At 38.6% G+C, this 15,374-nt stretch overlaps 1 protein-coding gene across 1 annotated transcript; it reads right to left on the reverse strand.

Moving 5' to 3' along the window:
• Window positions 1-3,897: 3,897 nt before the first annotated feature.
• LOC139468063 (IQ domain-containing protein K-like) lies at window positions 3,898-11,263 on the reverse strand. The gene is made up of 7 exons (XM_071249766.1): window positions 11,006-11,263; window positions 9,962-10,216; window positions 8,105-8,202; window positions 7,613-7,665; window positions 7,238-7,315; window positions 6,516-6,600; window positions 3,898-4,364 (listed from the first exon to the last, which is right to left on the reverse strand). The coding sequence occupies exons 1-7, from the start codon at window positions 11,058-11,060 to the stop codon at window positions 3,969-3,971; spliced, it is 1,020 nt and encodes a 339-aa protein (XP_071105867.1). The 5' UTR covers window positions 11,061-11,263; the 3' UTR covers window positions 3,898-3,968.
• Between the last annotated feature and the right edge of the window lie 4,111 nt (window positions 11,264-15,374).

Here is a 15,374-nt window from a genome sequence, read left to right on the forward strand (position 1 = left end):
GATGAGGACAGATGTTGAGATCAGGTGGTTTTGTACATCCTGAATGATTGTAGTCCTTGTTACTCATGCTATCACCCACTTGTTGGGTCCAGATACAATTATGTTCCGACTGTCAGGCTGTACGTGTAATAGTGTTGTATGTTGTTAACAACACATTCTACAGTGCTGTGTTGTCTTTAAAACAAACCTGCAATATAAGCAAGAAAATATGGACTGTCATTTATATTATCTGTCTTAGTAGGGGTGTTCAAGGTGGAGTGACTGAGCTTGGTTTTACGCCGCTTTTAGCAATATTACAGCAATATCACGGCGGGGGACACCAGAAATGGGCTTCACACATTGTACGTATGTCAGGAATCGAACCCGGGTCTTCGGTGTGATGAGCGAACACTTTAACCACTAGGCTACCCGACCGCCCCGAGGGGTGCTCATAGAATACTTGCAGCTTAATACAGCAAGTACAGTTAGAATCTCTGATAGCCCTTATGATGCAGCTTGGGTTGTCAGAGTTGTAGTTGTGTTCGAGAGTGAAGCGTAGATGATACAAGCATCACTGATGTGCCTCCTTTCGGCTCTCTGTAAACCAAGTTAGTAAAAAAACACTTCATGTTTTGTTAACGTATAGTTACTTGATCTCAGTACGGCATGAAATAGCAAGTTGATAACTTGTCGATTTACTTCCTGGTGTATATTTGCAGTTCGTTCATCAAACCAAACAAGTGACTGTGAGAAGATTTTCCAATGTGCTTGTTTTTGTTGCTAATGTACTTCTATCAGCATATAAGTAAAATATCATTGCAAGTAATTGTTTATTGTTTGTGATATGCACAAATGAAATGTTTTTGATGTTTAATCACTGTTTTGCTTGTGCTTGTTATAAGTTGGATGTTGATCTGTTTCTATCATGCAATTGTGCTATGCTCAGTTTCATAGAGTACTTAAATTCATGTGAATAGCTACATCCTTTAGTTAACTCTCTCATGTAGTGGGTCCTTCGCAATCTAGTGCATTTTGGGGTCTGGAAGTAGAATTATATTTGCTTACATAATAATACCCTGCATACCAGTAAAACAATAAAACCAGCATTCATCATTAGAGTTAAGCATGGCTACATTAGCTGTGAGGTCTTTCTGTTTTTTTCTGTTCAGGTCACTCTTTTTTAATGTTATCTTTCATTGGGTTATTACAGCTTTTTCACACAAGGTCAGTCACAATACAAATAGTGATGTAGACATGGAATTTATATATAACATTTCATATTGTATAAGAGGGTCTTTAGTACTAGCGGGAGACATAATAAAAATAAATACTTTTATGCTGTATTATTTTTTCCATATGCTTTTCAGTAGGGGCGGTGGGCAGTTAAATGTGTGGCCTTAATTAATTTGAAGCTTACAAAGTGAGTTTTCTGGTCTTGTTGTGAACCACAACTATGTTACCATAATGGGCTAGTCCGAAACATGTATTAAATGAATGAAATCTGTTACACAAGGTCTGTTTCGTGAGAATGTTTTGTTTCAAAATGTATAAACCATTTGACAGAAACAGGTATTTTTCTAATCCAAGATCCCCCTGGTTATGTTTCTGGGTTTGTCGGTACCATACCCATCTGGTGGTTTCCCCAAAGTGGTTAACTCTAAGACCTGCATCCCTTCTAGCTTTCCTCTCACATTAAGCTGACACGCCATGATGTAACTGAAATATCATTCACATCCGTGTCAGACCAAACACTCTCACAAATGCTGCATATAGTCAAGATTATTTCTATTTTACCAACATCTCATCATTGGAAGCATTTCACCAGTTCTATAAAAAGTAGTTCATGGTCCCTGGTGATATATCGATGTGGGATATGAAATGAAATATCTCTTGATAAAGTGTAACCGAGATGAAAGGGTATTAACGAAATGAAATTTGAGTTGAATTTTGTGGTTTTACAGTATTTATGTCAGCTTTACATTACAGCCGACATTTACAGATCATTGTCAATAGCGGAATCACAGCAAGGGGGACTAACAGTCAGTTCGAGTTCCAACTTTTGAAAGATACGGAAATCTACCGGATTACTGTTCAGATGGTCATCATGTAATATGTGATGTTACACTTGTTAAGATAAATTTCTTGTTTCTCATGACCTAGCCCCGCCCAATGGGTTTGGGTTGGGGGTTTGGGGTTCTGTTTTTTTTCTCCATTTTTATCACAGTCAAGAAACAACTTTTTAGACTCAAATTTCCTTTTTTTTCAGAGGATTCCAACTTTTTGCACATTCCCTGCCATTCATTGTGTGTCAGATTCATGGGGGTACCTTGACATGGCCAGCATGGCCTTGACTCGTCTGTTCGAACTTCAGGACCATAGCCAAGAAAAGTCATATTAAAATTGTATGGTACTCAAAAGAGGTTGAAGAACACCCAATATGTTTCATCTAACTATAGTTAATCTGTCATGGCTGGTGGGTATTGCAACACACAGCCTTCCAGTTGTAGGTGTTCTTTAACTTGTTTTGAGTAGTATACATTAGAATCAAGTTTTCTTGAACAGCTTTTAACTACTAAGTAATCAAATAAGAACAAAAATCCCCACTCCACAGTCAATAATAGGTCATGAAAAACAAGTGTATATTTTAACTGCTGTTAAAAAGGGGCAAATTCATAAACTGGACAGCTTGTTGAATTTTCTGAAAGGGTGGAAATATTTTTAAGAACTGTTTTTTTGTGATTTGTACACTAATTTACTGCTGTTTCTGCATGGAATTGAAAGTTACTTTGGAAATTAATGTAGGTTTGTTGTTGACTTTGCAAGGTTAAATTAGATGATAGTGAAATGTGTCTTAAATATTTTGACATTTTGTGAATCACACCAGGTTCCTTGAAACATGTTACCTGTAAATGATAATACATGTACCACAGAAAAAAAGAAAAACCACTGAAAATTGTCATTTGCAGTTTGTAATTTCTCATTTTGTTGAAAAAAAATCAATTGATCTAGGAAAGCAATAAACAAATGAAATAAGTTTTGTTTTTGTTTATTATTTCTCACTGAAACACTGGAGTGTTTTTAACTCCCAGGAAACATTACAGATTGAAGACGTTAATGTATTTACAATGGCAGAAAAGTACAGATTTACATATATACATATATACACAAATATTTTAACTTACAATCCTAACACAACAAGCTTCATTAGATTTTTTATGCTTCAAAACAGTCATAAGTATTTCGTTCACAAAAGGATCTATAGAATATAACTGTCATGTCAGGTTTTAAACAATGTCGTCAGGACTCTGTGCGCTGATATTAAACAGCCAAGATGGCTCTATGAATAAACCTATTTGTGTATACATTGGTTGATGTCCTGAATTAACAGTAATTTACTTTTCTATTTTATGAGCTTGTTTGTCTCAGCTGACTATAGTCAGACATCAAATGTCCTTAAAAAAATATGTACTTAAAACAAAGTTTCCAAATGATAGTCCTAGAGAGGTAGCATCACTTGTCGGATTATAAGCATTTGCTTTACTTTATAATGGTGAATCACTGCAGGAATTAAAAAACAAATGGAAAATATTTCTTCAATACAATGTAAGGAACCAAAAATCATTTGTTCAAGAAATAGTGCAAACATATTACTTAGAATCCTAATTTACATACACCCAAATGTTCAGATGTCCATAGAAAAAAATTGTATGGCAACCCCACCCCAAACTTTTGTTATTCATTCAGAGAAAACTTATATTCTGTCTCTAAGAAGAATGCTAGAGCTCCGACCTACAGCTGACACCAGTGAAATCACTGCAATAAGACTGGGAATGTATAATCATCATTCATTAATCTCCGTCAAGTACCCATGAAGATACTGCCATCCAACAAATAAGTCTGATTAAAATGTTTCATTGATGTTTTGTGAACAGATCACACACCATCCAGTGGAAGCAATGGAATGAAATAACACATGGTGATCCCGCTCTCTACTTTGAGGGGGTCGGAGACTGGACTGCGGGGGTCGGGGACTGGACTGCGGGGGTTGGAGACTGGACTGCAGGGGTCGGGGACTGGACTGCGGGGGTCGGGGACTGGACTGCGGGGGTTGGAGACTGGACTGCAGGGGTTGGAGACTGGACTGCAGGGGTCGGGGACTGGACTGCGGGGGTTGGAGACGGGGCTGCAGGGGTTGGGGACTGGACTGCAGGGGGCAGATCCTCCCCAGTCTCCATGTTGGTCTTGGAGGCAGTGGGTGTGGGTTTGTCCCAGTCTGGCATCTGTTTGTCCCAGAAGTCGCAGACACGGGTCTGGATCCCTCGATTCTCCTCCTGCCATTCCTTCTGCCACTGGCGGAGTTCCTGGATTTCTGGAACCCGACGAACCTGGACACAAGCAGACATTGTGTTGATAAAGTTTTGTTTTGTTGGTTGTTTTAAGCCATAGTCAGGAATATTCCAGTAATATCCCAGATGCCTGAATAAGTATGTGCCCAACAAACCTGAGACTGAGTTCAATGGAACCATGCTGTTGGTATGGAGACACAATGTACAGGTGGTCCCCTCATATGACAGCAATAGCCAGATGGTGATGGTGATCTGTAACATCTGGGTGGGTCATTCAATACAAGGCTGTGCATGTTCTAAAGATGCACTGCTCAGTGGGGATGTCATTGAGAGTCAGTTTATTTCAGTTAAAGTCGGAGTATTTTCCATCTTCTCGGGGCAAGGGCATTAACTGACTATCGAAGTCCAGTTTCAACCCTTGCCAAAGTAGGCAGTAATTTCCAGGCACGATCATAGTGGCTCTCATATTACTTGCATTTGCTTCAAACAAAATGGCCACACCCAGTCAAGACGATCTCATCTATGTTTTTATAAAACAGGTCTTACCCCACAAAGTGTATCAAATCACTTGAGCACCTTGATTGAAAACATGAAAGGATTTGCAAAATAATTGTTGCCCAGTTGGTGGTACGCATGCTTTGCAAACCCTGCAGTAGACCAAAATCTGCGCATTGAAAACATGATGTTTACAAACTGGATGCCTAGTTCGTAACACGATTTTGAATGGACTACGCATTGCCAAATTGTAACTCCGTAATTCCAGCCTAGTTTGGCAAGGGCGGAAACTGGACTTTATTGTCAGTTGACGCCCTTGCCTTGGGGAGATAGATATTTTCCAGTTGTTTATCAGTACTGAATTTTCCAATCAGGGTTCCTTTACACTATGTGATCTTAACGTTATGATGATAGTATCTCGCTACTTTATCATAGACTTACAATACTCATAGCGCTAGGATTGCTTTGTTCAAGGGAACCCTGACTGGAAAATTCAGTACTGATTATCGACTGGAAAATATCCTGACAATAAACATATACTGCCTTTCAATGACATTCCCACTGAGCATGTATCTTTAGAACATGCATGAATGTTCCACCCAGATGTAGGCTCAGGTTTGTTTGTTGTTATGAAGGTGATTTATAAATAATCAAGTCTGGATCAGACAACCCAGTGATTGACATCATGAGCATCAATCTACGCAACTGGGATACAATGACATGCATCAACCAAGTCAGCGAGCCTAACCACCCGATCCCTTTAGTCGCCTTTTATGGCAAGCATGGGTTGATGAGAACCCTTTTTTTCATGGGTTTGGCCCAGGTAAAATTTCCCAGTGAGGTAGAAAGAATGCGTTCATTGATAACATGATGTCAACACAACCATAGGTGAGTGAGTGAGTTGGGTTTAACACTGGGACGAACAAAAGGTCCGTGAAGTTTCCCTATATGGTTCTATTTCTCAGTTTCCTTTCTGATAATGACCGAGAATACTATCTAGAATAACCTACTCGGAAAACTGGGGACTTAAATCATGAAGATCCGGGTTAGAAGTGGCTTTCGGGTGGTCAGGCTCGCTGACTTGATGATGCACATCATTATGTCCCCATTGCCTGGATCGACGCTCATGATATCAATCACTGGATTGTCTGATCCAGACTTGATTATTTACAGACTGCCATCATATAGCTGCAATATTGCTGAATGCGGCATTTAACAACAAACAAAACAAACTTAAAACATTATTTCCGGGGGAGCTGATACTCAGTTATTCTTCATTGGGGTGTATTTGTTTGGGGGCTTTATTTCATTTTACTGAACATGCTGAATCAAGTCAAAAGCCACAATGAAAAAATAAATTTTAAATAGTTAAATTTATTTTCCCAACAATGACGGATTAGAAAAATGAAATATGATTCAACAAAAGTTAAGTAAAATTGAAGTAGCTATCATTTTTTACATACTAATAATTGAACAAATGCATTGTATGTAGTCTCTTGTTATTGCAACAAAAATTTCTCAGAATTACAATAAAAGTAAAAAATCCTGTCCAACAGCATAAGCTCATATTTTGTACACAAACAATTTTTTATTTTAGGCACACACACATTTAATACTTTTTCCGGCCAATCCAAGGTAATTGCGAAAATCCATAAACACTATAATAAGTGTGGCCTTACTCTCAAAGTAACTTACCAGATAGCCTCTCCAGTGGGACTGAATAATGAGAGCAGCCTCCTCCTCGGTCCAGATGAGCGACAGGGGCAGTGGTGGGCGGGGACTGGCAACAGAGAGACATGATACACATGATGGACTGGCAACAGAGAGACATTACGGACAACAAAAAGAGAGACATAATGGACTGGCAACAGAAAGAAATGATGGACAACAACAGAGTGAGTGAGTATAGTTTTTACGCCGCTTTTAGCAATATTCCAGCAATATCATGGCGGGTGACACCAGAAATGGGCTTCACACATTGTACCCATATTGGGATTTGAACCCAGGTCTTCGGTGTGACGAGCAAATGCTTTAACACTAAGCTACCCGACCACCCCGACAACAACAGAGAGACATAATGGACTGGCAACAGAAAGAAATGATGGGACAACAACAGAGAGACATAATGGACTGGCAACAGTGAAACAAGATAGACTGCAACAGAGAGACATAATAGACAACAGTATCAATGGTGGGAGATGGTTTTCGATGATGAATTGTCCTGAACACAAGGAACAAAAGCAAAATATGTCCATGATATTCCTTAATTTGCACTCTGACAGAGCTTGTGAAAGCTAGCACCAGACTTAAGACATGAATCACAGCTCAGAATTAGCGACCAGTAGATGTCGGATGGTAAAATCTGAGGAGTGCATAGCTACAGTGTCCCTGCCCCAGAAGCTGCCTACACTACTCACTGTTCCTTGAGCCACTCCTGCACAAATGGGATGCTCCAGAGGTCAGTTTCTCCTCGGTCAGTGTACTGGGGATTTCGCCTTCACAAATAAACAAATAACCTTTCAAGCAAGGAAACAATAAATTGTTGATTTATTAAGTGATTTATTTCTCCTATTTCCTTTGCATTCCAACAGTGATTTTCGTTTTGTAAGGATGAAAGTTATTCAACAAAATACATTTCAGCTATTATTTCTTCTGATTTCTTGATGTTACAGATACCTGTAGACAAACAAACTGAATTTCATATTCTCACTATCCCAATAATTGTCCCTGATGTTTCTGACTTGATCTAACACCTGGATTGCTGATCACATCAGATAAGGTATGAAGTTTACCTGTATAAGTACTCGGTAATAAAATCCAGTGCGTTGAATTTGGTTCTCTTTCTCTGTGGACAAAATAAAATTATTTAGAAATACATGAAAATGATCAGTTGTGGTTTATCAGTTTCATCAGTCAATTCTGTCTGTGGTATTTAAGGCCATTGGCCCACAGACAAAGGTACAATAGAAAAAAAGACAATAGAGAGGTACATATAATTAAAACATTGAAATGACATTATTAAATAAGATAAAAATCAATTGATTTTATCAACTGTCCTAATAATAATGGTACTTTGTAGAACCTCATTATGTTAACTACAACAGAGGTTCGGCTATTAACATACAAAATGAATTGAATGTACACTGAGCAAAATATTTTCAGGCTTATAATCTTTTCTTATCAAAGCTTACAACAAAGATTTGAGAACACATAAACTCTTCTCTCATAGAATGTATATTTAATCATGTTAAAACACTTTTTTATCCACTGAATGTATTTTGTACCTCAAAGCATTTTTCTGTTTTGGCTTGGCGGAGCATCGCTTCGAGAGCTGGCAGTAAAACGGGGAGGACATAATGTTCCAGGTACTCTCGGGCCGTGCCTGTAAAAATACAGGAACAGATGGCGAGACTCAATCTTCATTCTGCAAATCTTGTTAAACTCAGGTGTATTACTCCCATACAAAACCTCTCTGCATGAAGATATACATATCCTCCATAGAAGGACTCACCGGGTGAACCTTGAGGGACACTTTGACTGCACTCTAAAACAATGCCTATCAGAACAGGAAATACAATTTAATCGGTAAATGATCATGTCTAGTGTTTTTTTCAACTTATTTTCGCAACTTTTAAATTTGTATTGACCAAGTTTAATTGTTATGATCATATGATCGCTGAAGGGAAATGACATAATTTTTTTCTGCCGAAGACAAACACGTTTTTATTGCAAATGTAGGGATTGTGTATGCGCTGGTGACGTGCTTCATTCCGATTCACTTTATAGGCGGGGTGTATAAATTTGCATTGATTTTAAAGACTTGGACAGGGTGGTCGCCTTATACTTGGGGTCGCTTTAGAGACAGCAATATATGGTATACTGCTCTCAATGCTTCACTCTGTTGTTCTATGAAATTAAGAAGCCTTGATGCTGATTAGAAAATTCACCTGACACCACATCCAATGGATGGTTTGTAGGATCTTCATACAGAGAGGTTTCATCTGAGAGGTGAGGTGAAATGGGTTTTCACGATGTCTTCAAGATTATTACCCTGTGTGCATGTGTGTGGCTGCTTGTACTAGTCTGGACTAATGCTGATTTTATAGCGCTAGCCCACTGGGATACCATGCCCCACTTAGACACAGAATACTGACCATGCCTTGTTTTTACCCCTTAATGATGAACACCAGGCAGGGTAACAACAAGTACCATATTCAAACCCCAAATCTTCCACTCTCCAGGCAGAGGCTCTACCACTAGACCACAGAGATGGTCTATCATCTTAGAGAAATAGATATGATTTGAATGATACTGAAATTATGCATGCACCCAAGTTTAATTCCATTTCGAGGAATACCACAGCATCAGCAAGCAACATTCAGCTTAGAAGCTGTCATCTGTCCGAACAATCTATATACACAAGTACAAAAAAGACATTGTGGAAATCTATCTGGATCTAGAGTGTCTTATTTCCACTTTGAACAGTATTCAGTGTGTCAGCTTAATGTGGAGGAAAGCCCAAAATGATGCAGGTCTTATACGTTTGCCACTTTATATGAGCACAAGTATGTTGCTGACATCCTAATCAGGGCTTACCTGGGGTTCAAACCCATGGTCATAGGATTCTGGCCATCTTCCTGAGGCAAGGGAGTTAACTAACTGCAAAAGTGTAAAAAGAACATGGAGACTGCCATGGAGATTCCAGTCAATTGCAGGATTTGCAGAACATGTGTGCCGTCAACTCTACGTTTACAGATATTTTCCAAATCTTTTAATGTTTTTAATCAAGGTCCTGAAGTGATTTGATGCACTTCTCAAGGTGGGAACCCATTTTATTACAATAAGGATCTTGACTATCGATCAGATTGTCTTGATTATAGGTGCCGTCATTTTGTTTGGAGTTAATGCAAGTGATATGAGAGATGGAATCTGACTGGTGAACAGGAGGGACATAACTCGTAATCGCCACTGGTCGCGCACCCAGACATTCCAGCAGAGTTTGGCAAGAGTGGAATCTGGACTTCTAAAGTCAGTTATACTCCCTTGCCTCGGGAAGATTGATTCTGGCATGCCTAAGGGACCTCAAGATCTATGACTGTGTGTGAAAGTATGACAAAATATGATAAAACAATCTAACATACAAGTGTCTTTGTTTGGGGGTGGAGGAGGCGGTGGCAAAGGTGATTTCGGTGGTTTCTGCGTGAAAGAGTAGCCCACGCAGGATGGATGACTCTTGGCTACATCAATTTCTGCAAATGGGTCAGCATCCGACTCAATTCTCTCATGCATCTTTCCAAAAAAGACTGGGTGATGAAGTGCAGGATCATAGTCTTTGTAATCTGTAAGCACCGAGGATGTGTCTTCTTCTCTGAAAGGAGGCCTTTGTCCTGCTATTTCTGAAAAGAAATATTGTAGCAATATTCAACAAATACACTTCCTGGTGCCACTGACTACATATGTGTGCATAGTCAATTCAGGTTGTCATGTGTCACGACTACATTTCTAAATGTCGTGTTTATTGTCATGGCTGTTAACTGGACAAGGATTATCTCATTAACTCAGGTCAATATTTGGTCTTTGGCCGTAGGTCACAGACAACAAGATCTGGTAATATAACAAGCTATATTTGGGATTACACTTTCTTCATAAAGTTAAACATGGAACTAGCAGAAATGGCACCACGACTTCATACTATGGCTTTATAGTGATAGACATAAATTTATATAGTTATAGGTATAAAACATGAAGTAAGTATTTCCCATTCTGGAATCATTTATCTAAACAATACATTAAAGTTAATATTAGCTGTTAGCCTAGATGTGCTCAGATATTTTTGAAACAATTTTTCCACCCAAAACTCCCCAGCCAAGAGATGCATCATCCATCCGACATGGGAATTATTAAATCTGAATGCGGTTTTTTTTAGATTAAATTTGGATGCACGTCAATTTAGCTGAATCTGCAACTGAACCGTTAGGCTATCTGTTCGAGAACTCGTCATGAGCAGTACATAGGCGCAGGCTATTTCTTTCCAAGGCGACATCAAACACTTCTTTCATCATCATCAATAACATTTTGATGAGCATAACTTTTACCCTAATTTCGTTTGATGATATATTAGCCCAAGATACACTGGGAATCGTGATCGGAAAAGTACTAGGACAGATAAAGAAACATAACTGTACCTTTGCAGATTTCGTGCCAAATATTCGGCTCTGGAACTCTTGTGATGACTGACATCTTGTTAGCCAAGTGGCTTGAAGAATGTTTGGTTACTTGCTCCGATTAGGCTCCAGAAATATTCTTATTACAACCACTAAATCAATATGTATCTTACTTGATAACATATAAAAACATCAAATAACTAGCTGCACTTATGTTTACAAATTACACGTGAAAAGGGAAACTCTATCGAGCCTAATTTTCATCGACGGAAGTGTCGTCGTCCCATAGCAACCGACAAGGGACATCACTCTAAGTGTGCATGTCCTTATATTTTGACATATGTATTATTTTTTAGGGGTTCGATTCACGAAGAACATCTATACTTTCGAGTGTTTATGATACAATTTTAGACGTTTACATTGGCTCTCAAAGATATCATTTATTCACCTGCCATATAATACTATAATCTTTTCAAATATAACGAATAAACTTTTATAAACAACTTTCAAATGAAAGTTTTTGTAAAATTAATACAAGTTATAATATAATGATGACAGGATCACAATAAATAAATTATTTAATTTCCATCCCAAAATATTAAAAGGAACACTAACTGTTGACGAATGTGATTCACATGAAGCATAAATGTTTTGAAGGACGATATACTAGTATATGGTGAATGTAATCAATCAAACAAAGAGCCAAGGTTGTTTGGGACAAGTTTCAACCTGGAATTCTCGCAATGGCATAACACAATACATGTTCAATGATACATCGAGATTGTCATACGAACGTGTGTCATACTGATTTTACAAAACGAGTGTCAGAATTTGTGTATTTCCCAAGCAAGAGCGATATGATAATTCTTTATTACCCATTATTTCTAAATCGTGATGCACTGATCACAACCAGTCATAGAAAACCACTGTTGTATTTTGACAATCTTCAGCTATGACATCGTTTTTTTGTGTGACATCTTTCCAACCTTACTTCAAAATACGATTTGAATGACGAACCATAGAGTTTTACATACACTACATTAGGGCGGGAATGAGTCCAAATTTACTACCTTATTACATGAATCGACTCGGCCTTCACTATTACATTTCTGGAAAACATTCTTCATATTCAAATCATACTTAGATACCATATTTATTTTATGAAACTGTGTAGGGTGATGTAACCATGATAAGTTTTTTATATTATCACAAAATGTTACATTGTTACTTCATGTCATATCTCATGTGACTAGTCTTAGGTCAGAGAAGTCCTGTGGGTACCAGGGTCCTACTCAGGATCCATCAGACCTGGTACCCGAGTTAGCCATCCCAGCACTACAGTATATTAAAGTATGCAATAATATATAGGCTTTTGAATGAGTTATCAATCTTCAAAAATGTTGAAGTCTTTTTTCCCAGCAGGTGAAAAGACTTTCATTTTTAATACATTTTCTACATCAGTTACTGAATAAAGTTTAATTTGTGTAGTTGTTTAGGTCAATCATTTCAGTGGGAAAAGATGCTAATTCTGTTTCATAGTGCAGGATGTTAACTTTTCTTGCAGAGGAATGTATATAGTATGTATTGTACACTGTCACAGAAGTCTTTGAAATGGTCTCTCTATGAGTTATGTGTACTGAACTACATGTACATGAAGAGAGAGAGAACACACGCAGACAGGGGAGTTGCGTGAAAGCATTGCTGTAATGAACCTGGGATATTCTTCTGACAGGGTGTTCACTGTATCATAATGGAATGTTCATCAATTTGAACCTGATCCAAGTCACCAATATTGGTCCAAATCCAAAACAGACATTTATTCAACCCTGAATTCACAGATTTTCTGCTTCCCCCAAAGTTAAGTTTTTTTGTTTGTTTGTTTGTATGTTGTATATGATAATGCCTCACTCGGCAGTATTCCAGCTATATGACGTCAGTCTGTAAATAATCAAGTCTGGACCAGGCAATCCAGTGGTTGACATCATGAGCATCGATCTATGCAATTGGGATACGATGACATGCATCAACCAAGTCAGCGAGCCTGACCACCCGATCCTGTTCATCGCCTCGTATGACAAGCATGGGTTGCGGAAGACCTATTCAACCCCAATTCTTCATAGGTCCCAAAGTTAAGAAACATGATTGATATGCAACTATAATTTTAAGATAAGAAGTCTTTCATTTCAAACCACAATTGCGATATCACTGCAAAAGATTACTATTAAGTTGTATCATGATAAGAAGCCTAACCATCCCAAAAGCAAATGGTTCCTGGGTTTAGTCAACATTAAAATCCACCGTAGGTCCACATAACTCCACCTTCCCAGGTTTAGTACTGGTAGGCTATTAGACACACTGAGTTCAGATGCTGATAGAACCAGATGAAGGATGCTAAGTCTGAGAACCCCTTTTTCAGACACCTATAGTGTCAGCCTGTGTTCATGTTTCGTTCACTAAGTGTCCACCTCCCTTTTTAAAAATGCTGGGTGTATGTGTCCTTGATAATCCAGGGTATTGTATCTCCATTCTATAAAGACTTATAACCTGTCCCTATATCTGATGTCATAGCTATGTTGTGATCCTCCTGACATCACACTGAAACTAGAAGTCCAATCAAAGCACTCACACAAACAAGAGATACCCTGTGCTGTGTTAGTGATAATTTAAGAGGTAAGGGAGGTAACTGACTGTAAAAGTCCAGTTTCCACCCTTGCCGAACAAGGCAGGAATTTCAAGCCCCAAAGGTAGCGCCACCAATAACTATTACGAGTTGACCCTTCTATATCCCTCTACTGTCCAATCAGATTCCACCTCTCTTATCTCTTGCACTTGCTTTAAACAAAATGTTGACTGCATCAATACATGGTTTGATCGATTTTGTTTGTTTGTTTTTTTCTTGTTTAATGCCGCACTTGGCAATATTCCAGCTATATGATTGTGGTCTGTATATAATCAAGGCTGGACCAGACAATTCAGTAACTGACGTCATGAGCATCGATCCACGCAATTGGGATTGATGACATGCATCAACCAAGTCAGCAAGCCTGACCACCCGATCCCCTTAGTCGCCTCTTACAACAAGCATAGTCGCCTTTACGGCAAGCATGGGTCGCTGAAGACCTACTCTACCCCGGATCTTCACGGGTCAGTTTGATCAATTGTCACATCATATGATCATGATGTTCTTCGTCTCTAGGAAGAGTCTGATGCTGTTAAAGAAGACAGATGGCCTGCTACACAAAACACCTTTGTCAACAACATTTATTGTATAAAAATGTTATTTTTTTTAGAACAATAACAAATTAACACATATACAGAGCTATCAAAAGACACAAAGCAAAGATGTCTTTCTATTAACAGAGGTGTCAACAAAGATACAAATTGTTCAAAAATTTACCAACATACAAATAACAAAATAAATAAATCCTGAAAGAATTCTATATAGTTATTACTGTGTAGAGTATTTCTAAAGGCAACATCTCACGTAAATCTTTTCAGCAAGAAACATATACTGGGAACATGTAAAGTTGGTCACTTAAACAGAGCACATTATAATGTGGCTCTGCCCAGTGAGCCTTGTCAGATCCAAAATATGTGACAATTTTAATATCGGTCATCTCTAAACGTCCCTTTCAGCATTGCTAGGTGTGAAGTGAGTGAGTGAGTTGAGTTTAACGCCGCTTTTAACAGTATTCCAGTTATATCGCGGCGTGTCAGCTTAATGTGGGAGGAAAGCCCGAAGTGATGCAGGTCTCAGACGTTTACCACTTTGGTGAAACCCATGAGCACGGGTATGGTGCTGACAAAGCTAGAAACATAATCAGGGCGAACCGGGATTCGAACCAACAATCATAGGTTTCTGGCCCGCCCAAGGGACGCAACTATGCACAGCGAATCGCAGCACCTTAGACGACTGGGCCTACTGTGCCCCCCTGCTATGCGTGGAAAGGTTTGTTCAGGGCGGAGCTGTGAAATCTTGGTTTACCTTCACCTAATCCGAGTTCCTCTCAGTGTTTCTGTATATGCACATAGCTACAGCCCTAGAATCTCATCTTTTTTTTTGTGCATACATATAGAATCCAACATGTGATAGTCTTGACTATCACATCATGGATACAAAAATACAAACTGTGCAGAGTTGTGTCCCTGAGCTAACTCCAAAACACATATATCTGCTTGATATCAGTTTGTACAGAAAAAGACTTTTGGTTTGTCAGCATCATGCTCAGTAAATACGTGGTAATCATCAAGTGATCTGCATCATTTAGGGACTTCATTTCACATTAAGATTGTTAAGACAAACAAAAAATAGAGTATGTAGGTAATTTTTATACTTTTTGTTTTCCTTTGAAAAATTGTAATTTTCAGTATGTTTATTGTTTCAGACTAA

The sequence above is a fragment of the Haliotis cracherodii genome, unplaced genomic scaffold, assembly GCF_022045235.1.
Source record: "Haliotis cracherodii isolate W230 unplaced genomic scaffold, xgHalCrac1.p SCAF_2, whole genome shotgun sequence".
NCBI lineage: Eukaryota > Metazoa > Mollusca > Gastropoda > Lepetellida > Haliotidae > Haliotis > Haliotis cracherodii.

Bases quoted from the DNA above. Each gene is read 5' to 3' on its own strand.
- LOC139468063 (XM_071249766.1), bottom strand. From the start codon at position 11,060: ATGTCAGTCATCACAAGAGTTCCAGAGCCGAATATTTGGCACGAAATC. The intron at 10,217-11,005 runs GTACAGTTATGT...ATTTCTTTTCAG, and splicing joins TTGGCACGAAATCTGCAAAG to AAATAGCAGGACAAAGGCCT. The intron at 7,316-7,612 runs GTAAACTTCATA...TTATTTGTGAAG, and splicing joins ATTACCGAGTACTTATACAG to GCGAAATCCCCAGTACACTG.